The sequence below is a fragment of the Ctenocephalides felis genome, unplaced genomic scaffold (genome assembly GCF_003426905.1).
Source record: "Ctenocephalides felis isolate EL2017-DRISC unplaced genomic scaffold, ASM342690v1 CF-g0.4_SCAFFOLD_03571, whole genome shotgun sequence".
Taxonomy (NCBI): domain Eukaryota; kingdom Metazoa; phylum Arthropoda; class Insecta; order Siphonaptera; family Pulicidae; genus Ctenocephalides; species Ctenocephalides felis.
The window spans coordinates 41004610-41022933 of record NW_020539725.1 but is presented as its reverse complement, the minus strand read 5'-3'; the positions used below and the strand labels follow the sequence as shown (position 1 = coordinate 41022933).

The 18324-nt window shown below is 28.9% G+C and overlaps 2 protein-coding genes across 2 annotated transcripts; both read left to right on the top strand.

The window, feature by feature from the left end:
• Window positions 1–658: 658 nt before the first annotated feature.
• Window positions 659–9061, top strand: LOC113384660 (tyrosine-protein phosphatase non-receptor type 1-like). Its single transcript, XM_026622409.1, has 8 exons — window positions 659–882; window positions 1648–1761; window positions 1947–2209; window positions 2287–2512; window positions 2958–3113; window positions 6258–6528; window positions 6778–7162; window positions 8663–9061. The coding sequence occupies exons 1-8, from the start codon at window positions 811–813 to the stop codon at window positions 8853–8855; spliced, it is 1680 nt and encodes a 559-aa protein (XP_026478194.1). The 5' UTR covers window positions 659–810; the 3' UTR covers window positions 8856–9061.
• A 1478-nt stretch (window positions 9062–10539) lies between these two features.
• LOC113386052 (restin homolog) lies at window positions 10540–15598 on the top strand. The gene is made up of 5 exons (XM_026623861.1): window positions 10540–10639; window positions 10800–10900; window positions 10958–14482; window positions 15091–15374; window positions 15457–15598. Exons 1-5 carry the CDS (start codon window positions 10540–10542, stop codon window positions 15596–15598), a joined length of 4152 nt encoding a protein of 1383 aa, XP_026479646.1.
• Window positions 15599–18324: the final 2726 nt, after the last annotated feature.

Sequence of the window (18324 nt, the reverse complement as noted above, 5' to 3'; positions counted from 1 at the left end):
CAAGATGGAACTAAAATATTCGAATAGTTATAGTTAATTTCTTTTAACAAATACATTTTTGACAAAAAAAACTTTAACTCTACTTCTAATCTATCATACTTCTTCTTGATGAAATGCATGAATTGAAGCGATGTAATGTAAACTCATTAACACGTAGGGTGATTTATAGCAGACACATAAAAATGGAAAATAATATTTTTTATATATGTTTAACGTTAGAAAGGTTTCTGAACATTTTACATAACATTAGGAACATTTTGGCATACCTTAGAGAAAATGGATTTCGAGAGCACGTGATCAACCGATTTGAATAATTCAACAAACATTCGATGTTTTAGGAAGTTTCAGTAATTCCTGAAGCCACGATTCCATGCACCATTAGTTTGATTATTAAATTCTAGTTTATAATTATTTCATCAATCTTTTTAGATTACACTTTGATACATTTTGGAGGCATTTTGGTCTAATGTTGGAGGCTTGTGTCTAATCTTTATTCTAATGATAAGTGAATCTATGCTTACTTTCATTTACTCGTTATTTGTTGCCAACGTGCCGAACTAAAATAACACTAAAATTTATTTTTCTTATGTTGTCAGTAGTAGCAATTAATGTCTCTTCAGTTCCATGAAGTTCATAATTCTTAGTGTTCAATGCTAGTAGGTAGAATTTTGTAAATTAATCATTTTGTTATATATTTTATACGTAGTTTCTTAAAATATAATATTTTTATAATGCGTGTACTCAATTAATCATTCAAGAACTTTATTCGTTCGATTGATATAAGTGCAAAAGTGATAATATAATATTAAAATGTCTGAGATTAATATCGAGCAGGAATATCATGAAATAAATAATAAACGTGCTTGGCTGTCCGTCTATCAGGTAAAATCTAATTACTATTTATGTGGCAATGAATATCATATCGTTATGTCGATAACAGTATCAGATATTGTTAAAAGATATTTTTTTCAATTTTTTTTTGCGTCATAAAGTAAATATTGAAGTCAATGTCGTGTGACATCCATTTGCTCATATTATTTATTAACTTTCATTAGAGCATTTTAGCAAAATAATGTTAAATTAGGATTTAATTCGATTGCATTTTGTGTGTGTAAAATTATTCATGTCGCTGTCAATTATCAATCTCTTGATTACTTTCAAGCATATATTTCCCGTCGTTAAAAATTCTATTTATTCTTGGCAATTATTTTCTATAGAATTAATTTGCTTATTTACAGTTGATATAAACGATAAAACACAAATATTTTGAGATGATGTGTTTCTTTACACAAAATTTATTTAAGTTTAATCTTATACAACAATAAAAAATATGTTCTAAATATTTTAAAATATTTCAAGCATGTTTTTGAATAAGTTTGAAATGACTTTATTGATCCATTACTAGATATGTTTTCGAAGTTCAAATTGACATGAAAAGTTTCACATCCATTTTCTGTTGTACATACCATGAAACTTGTGCTTGAAATATGCATTTATTTTATTATTGTATATGATGATTTGTTGAATGTGAATGAATTTGTTTTCTTATAGATTTTTTAATACAAATTAAAATTGGTATTCTTTCACCTAAGATCAGTTCTATAATAAACAAGAATTAGTATTAAATTTTATAAAATCTAATTTTAGGCGTTGGGAGAATCTGCTCTCAGAAATAGATATAGGGATGTAAATCCTTATGACCATTCAAGAGTCATACTAAATAGAGGGGACACAGATTATATAAATGCTAATATAGTGAAGGTAAGGAATTTTTGATAAAAGAGAATTTATTGTAGTAGTAATAGTAATGTTTCGTAATAACATTCATATTGTACTTATGCATTTATTTGATTGTATTTTATTTATCAAGGAAGTTATAATTTACATTAAATATTTATGAGAAAAGTGATTACTGCTGCACTAATTCTATTTAAAATTTATTTCAGCATGATGGTGCTAAACGTAGTTATATTCTTACACAAGGACCCCTACCAAATACAGTTGGTCATTTTTGGCTTATGGTTTGGGAACAAAATACCAAAGCAATCATTATGTTAAATAAAATAGTTGAAAAAAATGTTGCAAAGTGCCATATGTACTGGCCAAGTAAAACTGGACCTGAAAACGCTTTAACAATGGATGATGTTAACTTGAAATTGGAATATGTTCAGCAGGAAGATTGCACATACTATACAAAGAGAATATTTAAGTAAGTTGTTACATAAATTTGCATTGCTCATTTTAATGATCATATCTTAAGGGAAATTTATATTTATTTTAATTTAGATTAACCGATCTAGAAAGTGATATATCTCGCAACATTTTACACTTTCATTATACCACTTGGCCAGATTTTGGAGTCCCTAGTTCTCCAAAGGCATTTTTAGAGTTTTTAAAAAGTGTAAGAGAGTCAGGGGCCCTTGATGATCCTGCTTGTCCTCCAGTAATTCACTGTAGTGCAGGCATTGGCAGGTCAGGGACATTCTGTCTAGTGGATGTGTGCCTGGTTCTGGTAAGTGTACATTACTGACTTTTTTCATGATAGATTTCAAACAACATTTTTTTTGTATTCATTACCTTCATATTATTGGTTTCATGTTTTTTAAAATCTTATAAAATATTAAATGCCAGATATATTTTCATCATTTAGATAAAGGCTTAGATGTTTAATTAAAATAACATTTTTTTAACAGTTAATAATAAGACACTAATTACAATATTCATACTAATTAATCTTTGCATATACATGTCATTATTGATTTAGTATAATATTAAATTAAGTCCACTAAAAAAATCAGTACCTGTATATAATATTCTGAATTAGTTTAAACATTTCAAAAATTAATGCACAATGTTTATAAACTAAACCATTTTTTTATATTTATCTTATCTTTAGCTTTACATTTCCTTTTATGGGAAAGTAGTGATAGTAATTATGCATTGTTTATAATTATCAGATTGAGCAAAATGATAACAGCACCGACTTAAATGTTCAAGAGATTTTGCTGGGCTTACGACATTACAGAACTGGACTCATTCAGACAGCTGATCAACTTAGATTTTCATATGAAGCGATAATCGATGCAGTAAGGAAATTGCGCGGCGAGGATCCGGTGAGTGGGAGGTACATCGGATGACAAACAATCAAATGAATTTTTTTTTCAAACGGGTTGCAATAAAATAGAGTAATTGCTGATTGCCCTAAAACATATTACAAATGAAAATTAATCTTTTACTAATGAAACATATCTTACAATTTTTTAATTGCTCAATGGCCTGCGGTCAAAATTGTTTTACTGGGAGTTTTTGTTCATCAAATGTAATAGCACACTATCAAAAGTCAGTAATAACTCTTATACTTGTTGTTAATTTTTCTAAAAATCTATTGAATTGAAGCATGGCATTAATATTGAATTATTTCAATTAATGTGCGTTTCTTAGACAAAACAGTTAATTTTCAGTTGTGCAGATTATAATTGCATGAAATCAAACATAATTTTGCATGACATTTGGGAGTAACTATAATTAGAATTTTTATCTAGAATAATATTTTAATGAATGCTAACTAATATTGAGAATTACCATCCACAAAAAGTGAAATCTTTTAGTCATTTAATTTCTTATATAAAACTTTTTATTTGAAGTTAGTGGTATGTTTTTTTTCATGTTATGTTGATAAAATCTTTTCTCATATTACATTTTGAGAATTTATTAAAGTTTAGATGGAAATGTATAACTGCATAATTTGTCATTATTATACAACTATGAACTAATTGCTAGGTTAAAATAAAATACTTTCATAAAAAAATCCTGTTCAAAGCATTTTTCAAAGAAATTTTTTAAAATATGTAAGTTTCTTGATTATAATATTTTGCTTTTAAATTCAGTTAACCTGCAACACGCTTCATTTTTGTGTTTATCATAATTTGTGGATTGTAAATCTCAGCTCGAGAATCTTGATTAATTTTGAAGTACTATTTTCTTTTCAACTTTTCTAAATTTCACTAATTTTACACAAAATACTTATTTTGGGCAAGAATTGTTAATGAGTTTAGTTTAATTGCATTTAAAATATTTTTTAATATTAAATACAATTTTGTGACATGTTCTTAGCAGAGAAAATATTTTTTAGTTCATTGACTTTTTTCTTGTTCTGCGTGAAAATTAGCAAAAAAAATTACAATGTGCTATTTACTATTACATGTATTCAAAGCAATGAAAATACGATCTATAAACGTGAAGTATTTTTTAAATGTGATATATTCAGTGTATGATAAGAATAACTCCCTTCTGACCACATTTAAATAGTTTCGCTATTATATGTTCTGGATTTCCTATTACATATCTATACAAAGAGCTTGTCCACATCTTCTTTATATATAATGTGCTGTGATATTTTAATTTATATATTTATCACATTGTGCCTCATAATAACTTATTATAATTTTTCCCCTTGATAATAAGTATAATATAGTTTCATCGTAAAGTGTTATGATTTATCTTGAATATTAGATCTTATTTATCTTAATATGGTTATAGGGATCTCGTTACTAAGGAGCTTAAAACTATTTGTAAAACTAATGTCTAGTCCTAATCTGCGATAAATCTTAGCAATTTAAACAATAAGCACTATTACTTTTTCTGCACTACAATATTATTGATGTTTGCAGCATAAGAGAAGCCAAAAAATGTTTTAACAGAACCAAAAAATGTAAATAAATTTATTACGAATAATTTATTGAAATTGTTATGTAGTAACTATTTTTGTGCATGATCTGCTGTAAATAAAGATTATTGTATATACTATCTATTTTATTTATCTAACATAGCAATACGTATTAATAATCTAACATCGCGATTTATGGGAATTATATTAGATATTAAATGCGTAGTTTCTCCTTTCGTTTTTTTATTCTCCTATATTTTTCAAATATAATCTTACGGCATGTATTTTATTTGTTCTTTCCTTAATATTATAATCATTTTTGTATTATACACTCAATATGATACAATTTATTGTATTTACTATTACTGTAAAATATTAAAACATATTTTACTAGTAAGGAATTGCTATTCTTTTCAACTTTATTTTATGTTGTTACAAACTCTATTCTTAACATTTTGGGATGTCCTTAATTATTTTCTTTAGGTTTATATATACAACTTTATTCTACTCATGAGCTAACTTAAGGCGTAATTAGAAATAACACATCCTAAAAATGTGTTAACAATAATATTTTTAGTACATACTCAGGCAGCATTTTATCTATTTTTATTTGGAATACTATATTTTCAATTTAATGATCCTGTAAGCACCTTTTTATTAAACGTCGTTTGATTTATTTTTGTCTTTAAACTTTTAAGTTTAACTTGTTTGATTTCGAATTCATAGATTACTCTAAAAAAAATTTACAATAAAATCAATATTTTTAGTTGTGTAGAACGTGAAAATAATGACAAAATTCTTTCAATGAGTGCGTTCTGTGGTACGGCCTTGATCTCGCGAGTCAATCGTGTAGGTGCTTTTAATGTAATTAAATTTTGTTTTCTAAATTGTAAATATATTAAAATATAAAGTTTTTATTGCAAATACTTTTAATAATTTTAAATTTAAATTTTGATTTTCAAATTTAATATACAATCATTTTATATTAAAAACTTGAATAACACAAATTTGCTGATACCTGTAATTAATAATTAACATATTGGATATAGGACGATATTAATATTAGAATAATTACTAACTGGGATTTTTTTTATTTCCTGCTTAAAAATGCAAACCTTTTTTCTGGTACAATAAATAATTAAAATAATCTTGGAAGCTATTCTGTGATTCAACTCTGTAGGTGGTCTGTTTGGAAGGCTGAGATATTTGTGCTGCATAACTTTACTTTTTAGACACGATTTTTTTTCAATATAATCTTATACAATATGCCAAGTTTATAATGTTATAATTAGTTTATTCAATTAGTTTGTAATTATATTTTTAAAAATTGATATATTTAATCCTGTAAGGCATTTTATTATATATCAATTAAATTGTGGTTATTTAGTTCAAATTTCCTCCAATAATTCAAACAAAACTTTTATCTATTTTTTTGTCCTAATATTGTTGTAGTTATTTCAAAATAAAATAAAATTTCAAATTCTTCACTGCGCGTTCTATTGAATTTTTAGTAACAACTTATGAACAAATATTAATGTTTCTAATGTAATATTTCTCGAGGACATATTTATTATTCTATATTGTTTTTCAGAACTCTGATTACGAAGAAGTCCCTGCTGCATCAGATTACCCATCGAACGATCGCAAAAAAGCGTCGTCCGAGTCTGACGGCAGCAGCAGCAGCGATGACGAGCAGCCCCCTCCTCTGCCCCCGCCCCGAGGGGAGAGTCTCCATCAGCAGCAGCTCAACGGACAGCGGTCCCTCAGCCAGCTTTCTGCTCGAGAAATTGCAGAAAGATTTATAACAGAAGCTTTCTCTGACCAACTCAAAGACGCCTCCGAATACCTGATAAACTTTGAGGGTATGAACTGATTTCTTATTCATTAGTTAAATTATGATCGAACTTGTCATCTGAAATTTAGTAGTCAAAAATAAATTTGTCATAATAAATTAATTGAAAACATATGTTTTAAATCCTGTCCAATTTATAAGAAATCTTCATTTTGCTTTTCTTCACCATCGTAAAATACGAATGCTTGATATTTTTAATAGAAACTATGTTGAAAGTTCTATTTAATGCAATTAAGAACTTTTTTTTATTCACTTATAGGCAAAGGTTCACCAGGCGATAAGTTTTCAGGAAAACCATTGCCCGCTATACCTATCAGTGAAAGCATGGATGAGTTGATGATCGATTCTAAATATTTTGCTAAAGACAACCCCAATGAAGAAAACTGCCCTATTGGAAAACCTCTACCGCTTCCGCCTAGACTCTCACCAACTGATGATGAAGAATACATAATAATGAATGGACAACCTATTATTTCTAAAATTGAATTGAATGAATCTGAAAAAGATGTTATAGCTATGAATAATTGCAATAAGATAATCACAGAAGATACTTCTGATAAGTTGATTGAAGCTATGGATGATGTGAGCGACATTGTGAAATTAGATAAAAGTCCATTATGCAGTCCTGATAGTGAAACAGATAAGTACGTATTTTTAACTTCCCGAAGGAGAAGCTTATGTTTTCATCAAAAAATCCGATTCGCTAATTTTATGTTTTCTCGACGTTTCAAGCCATTCTGAATCGAATGAGACCAAATTTGGAAAAAGTATGTGTGTGTGTGTATGTGTGAACAGATTTTTTGCCGTAAATCGACGTTTTCTCGAAAACGGCTGGGCCGATTTCAAAAATTTAAAAGCCATTCGATGTATCTCGACGAGAACTACTGTTTGTCGTTTCTTTATAAATCGCAGAAAAGTGAAAAATTTTTCGTCTACGTTTTAGCCCTCAATTCTGAATCGATTTTGAAAATTCAAAAACCGTTCTAAAGACATTGGTTGGGAATCGTGCTGATTAGTTTTTGGTAGAGATCGGCCGGGCCGTTTTCTTGTAATAAAGTTTAAAAAAAAAAAAAAATCGACGATTTTTATGATTATTTTTTTGACGGTAGATACCATAGTCTTCTAGATTATACTAAAATATTACGGCCCTACGACAGCTGGTTCAGTTTTAAAAATTCGTCAAAGTTTGCAAAAATTGGTATCGTTTTTTTGGCATTTGTCAAAATTAGACCTTTGATCGACGTTTTCTCAAAAACGCCTGAACCGATTTTAGAAATTTAAAAGCCGTTTGATGTACTTCGGTGAGAACTATCGTTTGTCAGGTTTGTGCGACGATCTGCCAAGCCGTTTCTTTGCAATTTGAAAAAAAGTGTTAAACTTTTCGTCCTCATTTAAGCTTATCCTACCGAACCGATTTTTAAAAAATCAAAAACTGTTCGAAAGATATTAGTTGGGAATGGTACTGATTAATTTTAGGTGAAAATCTACCGAGCCGTTTTCTTGTAATGAACTGTTGAAAAAAAAATTTAAGCCGATTTTCATGGAACTTTTTTTGGCGATATACATCATGGTCTTACAGGAACTTAATGTAATATTACGGCCTTACGACAAGTAGTTTAATTTTAAAAATTCGTCAAACTTTGCTAAAATTACTATCATTTTTTTTAAAGTAGGATTGATGAAGTATATTATTTACACTTTTTTTTTGATTAAGTCGATTATTTACACATATCAGGAAGTTCATGTAACGATGATGAACATTGTATTTAATGTTCGAATGCTTTTTTTCAGCTATTTTTTTCAGAAGTGAAATTCATGCAGCTACTATGATTATTATAAAATTACTATCCTTTTAATATTAACTATGAATAAGCTTGACAAGAGCCTGAAATAATATCTATTATTATTGATTACGGCTTGCTTATGAATAAATAAATAAATAAAAATAAAAATAAATATGGTACTACCAGAAAAATGACAAAAGGTGTTTGACCAGAAGGGTCAATAAATAATTTAATAATGTATTTGTTGACATGACATTTTTGCCTAAAAGAAACGAAATTAATTTCCGAACAGTCCAATACATAAACATTTATGTCAATAAACACATTAATATTGGCACTAATTGCTTTCGTTTGCTTCAGATCATCCCTGAGACGTCGGGTTCGTCTTGAGAGACAAACCGTGCTGGCGGAAAAGGTTCGCGACATGAAGCGCAAGCAGCAGGAGTCTGAGCGCAGGGCTAACAGCAAAAGGTTTTTTTTGCCTATAGGCTTAGGACTCGGCGGTTTGTGTTTACTAGGCGGTGCTTTATATTATTATTTTAGGACTGTTTAATTATTCTTAACATTTATATAATCGTTCATATTTTGACGATATTTATTTCTGGATGAGATCACTATCTCACATATATACATATATTTACATAATAGTTACAAGGATGTCTATGTTTAACAGTTTAATCACTTATTTAATCGCACCGATCACGCTATGAAATTTCTTTAAATTTTATTGATATGTTTTATAAAATAAAGATTTATAGAGTAGGAAATATGCATGATTTTATATATGTTTAATTGAATTGAAAGTTAAAATTCAGTTCGAAGGCTTTATTTAAAATTTAAAATTTTAACGTAAGTTTTATTTTAGAAAATTATTAAAAAGTTTAAACCATGCATATTTTCTTTTAAAGCAACTATATTTAAGTAGTTAAACTTAGAATTATTCTTAAATACCTGCAAGTTGTTTGATATCTTTGGAATATAATTAACATTTATATTATTCAAATATCAGATTTTTGGAAGAGTTTTGATCCCTTGGGAGCAAGTGATGGAAGCAAGTGATATATTCAACATTTCGAATCCTGAAAAATATTTTTTTTAATTATACCAAACTTTATATATTGTTGCAATATTTGCATATTACGTGGATAAAAAGGCATTTTTAGAAAAAAATGGATTTATATTTGTTAAGATATGCTGTGAAAGATAGGATTAATAAACATTATATAAGTAATCTGTAAGTAAACAAAATTGAAAGTTAAGCATTGATACAACTTTTTGCTCCTCGACTGAGTGGATGTATGGTTGTTATGAAGAAGTTTTTATACATGTTGAAAATATGTCAATTTCAATATTTAGATATTTAGATGTCCGAATTTTTGTATACCCGAAATTTAGTAAGTTACGAGAACTGGAATAACTCACAAATAGTAATGAAGGATAGCAATATTCAAACCTAAGAGCCTAAAATAGTGCTTGTTGATGAAGACTGAAAGACACTTTCTTAGTGGTAATTAGTATTGAAGAAGTTGTTAATCAAAATCTGTTTGTCCAACATCTCTAAAATAGGCTCAACTTAATCAAATCAATGTATTAATAATAATAAAATTGGTACTCACATAAAGTTGTTTTTACATTTTTTTAAAATCTATAATCCCAGTCTGAAATAATTTGAATATGATTAATGTTTTTTTTCTTTATAATTCTCAGTTAAAAATAAAGTGAGATTTAAACAATGATGGTGGTTGATTCTTCAAAAAACACTTATTCTAGTTTTTATTATCAGGACGAGAACTAATGTAATAACGTGCTTGTTTAATTTAGTAAACATCAAAATAAATCAGATTTATATAAGTCAACACTTGAATTCCATATTTTTTGACAATGGAGATAATTTCAAATAATGTGATATTGAAAATGATTCAATTGTCTATTTGGCGGATGTAAAATATTGTAGTTTTATCTTTTGTTTTTATATATCTGTAGCAAAATTTATATATATATTATATTTTTTTAGATTTGAAGGGGATTTAAATGAGTTGCGGCAAAGGATTTACATACATATTATCTTTTGCGTTCTTTAGATAAGGTATTAATTATTTAGTATTTTTAGTTATAATCATTATTTGGAAATGATAGAATCATTATTTGCAAAGCGAATAAAAATCTCAGCTAAAACTCACATTTAAGTATATGTAATGCAATCAGTTTTGTCTATAGATTATTAAGATTTTGGTAAAATGGATGGTGCGGTTGTAACACTGAGCAAGGAGATGAATCAACCTTTGAAAAAATGGACCCGTAAAATTGGCAATGCGACTTTATATAAAGAGGATGAAAGTAAAATATTCTTGCATTTGATAAAAGTTTTATAAAATACTAAAAATTAACTATTTTTTTCAAGTGCCTAAGGATTTACAATATAAGCATACGCTATCATAATTTGACAAACATATATTGTGTTCTATCTTATATTTATATAATATTAAATAATTTACAGAGAAAATTGTTAGTTCTGATACTAGCAGCGGACAAGCTTCTTCTGGTGGTGGTTGGGAAGCAGATAATGAAGACGCAAGTGGAATGCGAAGGAAAAAAGTTGTAATTATAAATTTCAATGTATATAACTGAAAAATTAACATACATATTTTTTCGTAGAGAGCGCTGTACACTGGTTATAAAATCAATAACATTCAAACAGGTGAAAGTGATATTCCCAATATAGCAGATGAATCTGAGCCAGATTTTATGGCCGTTTTGGACCAACTAAGTGATACTTCTTTCTCTTCACGAAATGTGTTTTTAACCGCTTTCAAATCGGATACAATTTCGAGAAGTACCGAAATTGCAGAAAAAAGACTTTTGGTTCTAGACGATATATTGAGAGATTTAGAATTATATTTTTTAAGATCTTTAGCATCATTAAAATTTGATGGTGTACGCAAATTAAGGCTTACAATAGGAAATTATAATCATATTGAAAAAACAATATTAAAATTTAGGAAATATATGCGTCTGCAGGAGTCATGCATCAAAAACATGAATGATCAATCTTCGCAAAAAGTAGATTCCGAACACAACACACTCGCAGATAGTTTAAAGTTGTTGCAATCATCAATAAAAAATGTATCCAACTATTACCTTACGTTTAGAACCTATCAAAGAGCTTTATTCAATGGAAGAATCATTTTACATTTATTTGACTTGGATGAATTGCAAAGTAATGATAGAATGAAATTATTTGAAAACCAAATGCATCATATGAGTAAAGCGTTTGATAGAATATTAAATTCGTATCGATCGTGTACCTTCCGTTGCACGAGTATCTGCGACCAGGTATTTAACGATTGCGATCTATTTTCAAATCAAATTCATAACAACATGAAACAATGTAATGAGAAAATGAGCAACTGGCAGGATTGTTTGAAAGAGATCGAAAACCGTAATGAAAAATTAAAGTTTGACAATTTTTCTTTACAATCCCGCATACATGATCTAGAAGAAATACTGGAGACCAAAGAGAAGCACTTCCATGATCAAGAGCAAACTTGGTTACGAAGAATTAATGAAATGTCATCTGCCATAATGTCAGCTCTGCAAGAAAACGAAGAACTAAGAAAATCGGCAGATGTTTCTAAAAAGAATATTGAAGAACTTAATGCAAATATAAATATAAAAGAGAATAATGTAGATTTAAAAGATCATTGTAAATCTCTTAAGAAGAAATTGAAAGATTTGAACAAAGAGAATGCTGACATAACAGCAACGATCAAAGAATATAAAGAAATGGTTGACACAATTAAATCGGAAAAGTATAGTTTAATGAGCGATAAAGATATTTTGGAAAAGAAAATAGAACTGTTAGAATCTCAAATAAAACAATTTGAATCCTCAGGCACAAATCGCCTAAATATAAATGGAATATATTTTAGATCAAATATATTTGCTAAAATAACAAATAGAATTAGCAAAAAACAGTCGGCTTGTGGTATAAGAAAAAAGATGAATATCTGCAGTACGGACAAACTCAGCTTTCATAAAGCCAAAATAACTATGAGTAACGCTAAAACTTCTAAAATTTCAAAATATTGCTCAAATGAGTCGCAGGAAAGAATTTCAACTAAATCATGTGTAAGTGTAAGTAATAAACATGAGCCATTTTCAAAAGTATTCAGGGAGGAAACAGATTCCAAGCTTATATTCCAACATTATGCGAACAAACATTTTGAGAATTGTAAAAGCGAATTTATGTTACAAAATACGATACGTGATGACAAAAATTATCAAACCAGTTTTAATAATGAAATATTAATAAAGCAATCGGTAGCTTGTTATACTGATGGCACATTAAAGCAAGTTGAATCAGATCAGAATACCAAGAAAAAACTTCGACTAGGCAGATCAAATTCTGACTTGTCTCATACATTTGCTAATGCCTTTGTTATGTTTGAAAATAATAGCGATAGAAATATGCCAGCAGACAAACCGAAATTAGCAGTATTATCAAACTCTAAAGATAACATATCTTTTACTTGTAAACATGTTAATTGCAAAAGTTTGTTCTACAAACTGCAAGAAGCTGAAAAGAAATTAGAAGAGAAAAATAGATCTTGTAATAAACTTAAATCTCTTATTACAAGTTTGAAAAGAAAATATCAATCAGAAAATCAGCGATATGTTTCATTGCAACAACGATATGAAAAGATATTGCAGGAAAAAGCGCTTTTGAGTTACCAATGCAAAAGCCAGTATGAAGAATACGATTCTGAATGCGCAATTAAGTATATCGATTTTGATGGATTTATAGAAATGAAGAATTTTAAAGATGATATAATTGAAGAACTGAAAAATGAAATTAAAACTTTAGATGACGAATTTCAACATCTGCTTTCAAATTACGAGCAAGTCAATGGTACTATTTCTAATTACAATATTCAAATTAGAGCATCAACCGACAGTATTGCTAAAACTCAAACGGACAATATTAGATTACAAAATGAATTGTTTCAAGCAGAACGAGAACTAAGTCGCATTAGTGGCTTACTCAAAGTAAAGATAAGAGAGAACGATGAACTACAAAAACACTATGAGGAAATAGTGTGGCTTGCCAAAGATCATGAAATTAATTGCATTGAAAGTGATAGCCAAATTTTTGCATCTGACTACTACAACGTAGATCTTAGAAGTTTAATCTTAAATAATAGCATATTATGCAAAAAATTACTGATGATGTTAGATGAATCGAAAAATATCGACGACATTAATTCATACCAAAATTGCCTAGAAAAAAGATCTGCACAGCATTTATCGGAACAAACTGATGAAACGATATCGGAACAATTATTGGAAGTAGATGAAGTACAAGGACAAGATCAAATAAATAACATTGTCGATTGTGTTCACACAAATAGAGACTATTTTGTGCCCGCTATGCAAATAAATGAATTAAATGGAGTTTTGGTCAAATTTAATGCCGGAATATCTGAACTCAAGAGTTACATAGGATCAAGAATGCATAAACATTCTGAAGGATACAAGAAAATGTTATTATATTTTATAATGTTCTGTATGAACCATTTCACATTGAAATCCAAAAACGCAGAACTTGTGGACAAAGTGAAAAAAATGGAGTCTCTATATAAAGCTCCAAAAATTAATATTTCAAAAGACATTGAAGCTTGCAAAAACGATCTAAAAGAACAAATTACGACTCTTACTTTAGAAATAAGAAAAATTGGCCATCGCTCGAATGGTATTTACCACAATGCAAACGTAAACAGCACAAACTCCAAGCTACAACGCGAAATAAATCAGTTAACGGAAACTAATAATAAACTTCGTGACGAAAACGAAAAATTACAGAATGATATGAAAAAATGGCTTACCGAGATTGCTGAAGTGAAAAGTCTAGTGGACCAGAAGGAGGATGATATTTCAAAAGCAAAATATGAACTCAAGGTATTACGAGACGAATTAGTGGATTGCCAAAAATTGTTGCAACAAACTCATGATCGCGATTTAGAGGAACAAAATAAAAAATTAGAAGATGTGAAAAGCAGTGAAACTGAGCTTGAAGACAAGTTATTAGCTGCTACTGATAATTATAACCGTTTAATCGATGATTATAAAGCGCTGAAGACACAAATTGATGAAAAATCTTTATTGGAAATAACACTACTACAGGTAACGATTATTTATTGTTGCTTACTGACATTCAATATAAAAAATAGATTTATTTGATATTCAATTAATAAATTAAGCTAATAATAACATATGTGATCAATTTTGTAAAGATCAGGAAACTATACTTTTTCTAACTTAATTCTGGACTTTATTTGTGCATTGCCCTATGTTATAGAAAATGATCAAAATGTTTCATTTAAACATTCAGTTTTCTCATTTAAACAAAACAAGTATGTATTCATTATAGGATAAGTTGCTCAAGTCGTACCACCTAAGGAAATAATACTGTAATATAATGCATTTAAATTAGAAAAAAATCTTTTGTTTATTCAATATATATTTAGGTGGCTTTTGATTAACAATCACTTTTTTTTATCAAAATAGGTAGTCTCAAATTTTCAAAAATGTGCTTTGGGTATGATTAATTGGCCTCTTCGCTTTAGTCATACAGCATATATATATATATATATATATATATATATATATATATATGCTGTACGACTAAGGCTATAGCCTCAAAAAAAGTCTTGTGATACACATATAGCTTTAAAAAAAGCCTTTTATCTACTGAATTCAGTCTGGATTCAACTTTTCTTTATACTTTAAAGGAAATAAGCCAGTTGAGACATAATAATGAAGAATTGCGTAAACCGCGTTTTAATGGAGGCTCATGTAAAAATTGTGAAAATGAACGCAGTGCATTTGAAGATAAATTGCGCAAATTGTCATGTGAGGCTGAAGGAGCCTCAAATCTGGTAGTCGAGATAAGGCGATCTTCTAAAGAAGAATTGGTACAAACAAAAAATCGACATGCAGAAGAAATACGGCGTCTAGAGCTAGAAAATGATGCTTTATGTGAATGTAACAAATCTCTTCGCTCTCAATTGGGAAGGTATAAGATAAACTATTCAAATGACATACTTTTATATAAAAAATATAAAAACTTTGGTCTTACAATTTTTATGTTTTCGTAGACTCGAAGCGGATAACATGTTGTTAGCTAGGAGTATAGAAACCAGAAATCGCAAAAGTAGGCCTCGTGATCTCAAAAATGACAGCGGGCAAAATAGTAATGATGGAATTCGCAAAAGTAAAATTTGTAGAAAAAACAACTAATAATATACCTAAGAATCAAATCTAGAAATCGTTGTTTTTAATTATCATTAAAATAAAATAATAAGGATTAAACAAAACGCCAAACGAATTGGTTATGGAAAACCGATTAAATTGTACAATGCAACTGCTGCGGAAAAGTGTAGAACAAGTGAAACTGTATTTTTTCACTGTATTTTACTGTATTTTCGAAACGTATTAAGTCCTACGCAGTACAGTATCAATATCATACCACTGTAATAAAATAATTATTTTATTGCAGCAAATTGTGGCACTATATTTATGAAACTTTTATTGACTATCAATAATCTAAATTTAAATGTGCAATGACTATCCAATAGATATTTTTCTAAAGATTTTAAAAATTTTCAACATCGGTTAAAGATTTCTTGTGACAAAAAATTTGAACTTTTCTGCAAATTCTAAAGAAATGGCTGTATCGATCACCTTGTAAAACCAATCAACCCTAGCCATGTTCAATAAATGAGAAAAAGTTAAAAATTAAATTATTAAATTAAATTATGAATTCGGATTTTTTGGGAAATTAATTTCCCAGAGGGTTAATTAACCCTCTTCGGAAAGTTAAAAATACAATTCCAGTAAACGTGAACGATCAGTGATTCGACTGTAGACACCAGGCGCTATTTTTATTAAAAGTTATCTGAGTAACGACTTTTCAACAGAATTATAAAATCTAAAAAGATCCCTTCTTTTTTATTAATACAAATGCGTTAAATTAGAATCATTATTATCAAATTTTAATATTACTAATATTACTTAAGAATGGTATATCAGTGCTGTAGGCACAGTCAGGGGCCTAGACGATATAATAATCGATTATTATATATAATTTCGGTATTGAAACTGATCAGGGTTTGATAAAAAATAAAAGTTAAAACAGGGTAGAATGAGATATACAAAATTTCGGTGTTTAAACCGATCAGGGTTTGATAAAAAATAAAAGTTACAACAGGGTAGAATGAGATATATAATTTTTTGTTCAGGGTGTGATAAAAAATAAAAGTTACAACAGGGTAGAATGACATATACAAAATTTCGGTATTGGAACCGATCAGGGTTTGATAAAAAATAAAAGTTACAACAGGGTAGAATGAGATATACAAAATTTCGGTATTGAAACCGATCAGGGTTTGATACAACAGGGTAGAATGAGATATACAAAATTTCAGTATTGAAACCGATCTGGGTTTGATAAAAAATAAAAGTTACAACAGGGTAGAATGAGATATACAAAATGTCGGTATTGAATCCGATCAGGGTTTGATTAAAAATAAAAGTTACAACAGGGTAGAATGAGATATACAAAATTTCGGTATCTAAACCGATCAGGGTTTGATAAAAAATAAAAGTTACAACAGGGTAGAATGAGATATACAAAATTTCGGTATTGAAACCGATCAGGGGTTGTTGATACAACAGGGTAGAATGAGATATACAAAATTTCGGTATCTAAGCCGATCAGGGTTTGATAAAAAATAAAAGTTAAAACAGGGTAGAATGAGATATACAAAATTTCGGTATTGAAGCCGATCAGGGTTTGATAAAAAATAAAAGTTACAACAGGGTAGAATGAGATATACAAAATTTCGGTATTGAAACCGATCAGGGTTTGATTAAAAATAAAAGTTACAACAGGGTAGAATGAGATATACAAAATTTCGGTATTGAAACCGATCAGGGGTTGATACAACAGGGTAGAATGAGATATACAAAATTTCAGTACTGAAACCGATCAGGGTTTGATAAAAAATAAAAGTTACAACAGGGTAGAATGAGATATACAAAATTTCGGTATCTAAACGGATCAGGGTTTGATACAAAATAAAAGTTACAACAGGGTAGAATGAGACATACAAAATTTCGGTCTTGAAACCGATCAGGGTTTGATAAAAAATAAAAGTTACAACAGAGTAGAATGAGATATACAAGATTTCGGTATTGAAACCAATCAGGGGTTGATATAACAGGGTAGAATGAGATATACAAAATTTCAGTATTGAAACCGACCAGGGTTTGATAAAAAATAAAAGTTACAACAGGGTAGAATGAGATATACAAAATTTCGGTATCTAAACCGATCAGGGTTCCATAAAAAATAAAAGTTACAACAGGGTAGAATGAGATATACAAAATTTTGGTATTGAAACCGATCAGGGTTTGATACAACAGGGTAGAATGAGATATACAAAATTTTGGTATTGAAACCGATCAGGGTTTGATACAACAGGGTAGAATGAGATATACAAAATTTCAGTATCGAAACCGATCAGGGTTTGATAAAAAATAAAAGTTACAACAGGGTAGAATGAGATATACAAAATTTCGGTATTGAAACCGATCAGGGTTTGATAAAAAATAAAAGTTACAACAGGGTAGAATGAGATATACAAAATTTCGGTATCTAAACCGATCAGGGTTTCATAAAAAATAAAAGTTACAACAGGGTAGAATGAAATATACAAAATTTCGGTATTGAAGCCGATCAGGGTTTGATAAAAAATAAAAGTTACAACAGGGTAGAATGAGATATACAAAATTTCGGTATAGAAACCGATCAGGGTTTGATAAAAAATAAAAGTTACAACAGAGTAGAATGAGATATACAAGATTTCGGTATTGAAACCAATCAGAGGTTGATATAACAGGGTAGAATGGGATATACAAAATTTCAGTATTGAAACCGATCAGGGTTTGATAAAAAATAAAAG

Excerpts from the sequence above, each read along its gene's own strand:
- LOC113386052 (XM_026623861.1), top strand. The coding sequence starts at position 10,540 with ATGGATGGTGCGGTTGTAACACTGAGCAAGGAGATGAATCAACCTTTG. Across the intron at positions 10,901-10,957 it reads GAATGCGAAGGAAAAAAGTT|AGAGCGCTGTACACTGGTTA; the intron begins GTAATTATAAAT and ends ATTTTTTCGTAG. Across the intron at positions 14,483-15,090 it reads TGGAAATAACACTACTACAG|GAAATAAGCCAGTTGAGACA; the intron begins GTAACGATTATT and ends TATACTTTAAAG.
- LOC113384660 (XM_026622409.1), top strand. The coding sequence starts at position 811 with ATGTCTGAGATTAATATCGAGCAGGAATATCATGAAATAAATAATAAA. Across the intron at positions 3,114-6,257 it reads AATTGCGCGGCGAGGATCCG|AACTCTGATTACGAAGAAGT; the intron begins GTGAGTGGGAGG and ends ATTGTTTTTCAG. Across the intron at positions 7,163-8,662 it reads CCTGATAGTGAAACAGATAA|ATCATCCCTGAGACGTCGGG; the intron begins GTACGTATTTTT and ends CGTTTGCTTCAG.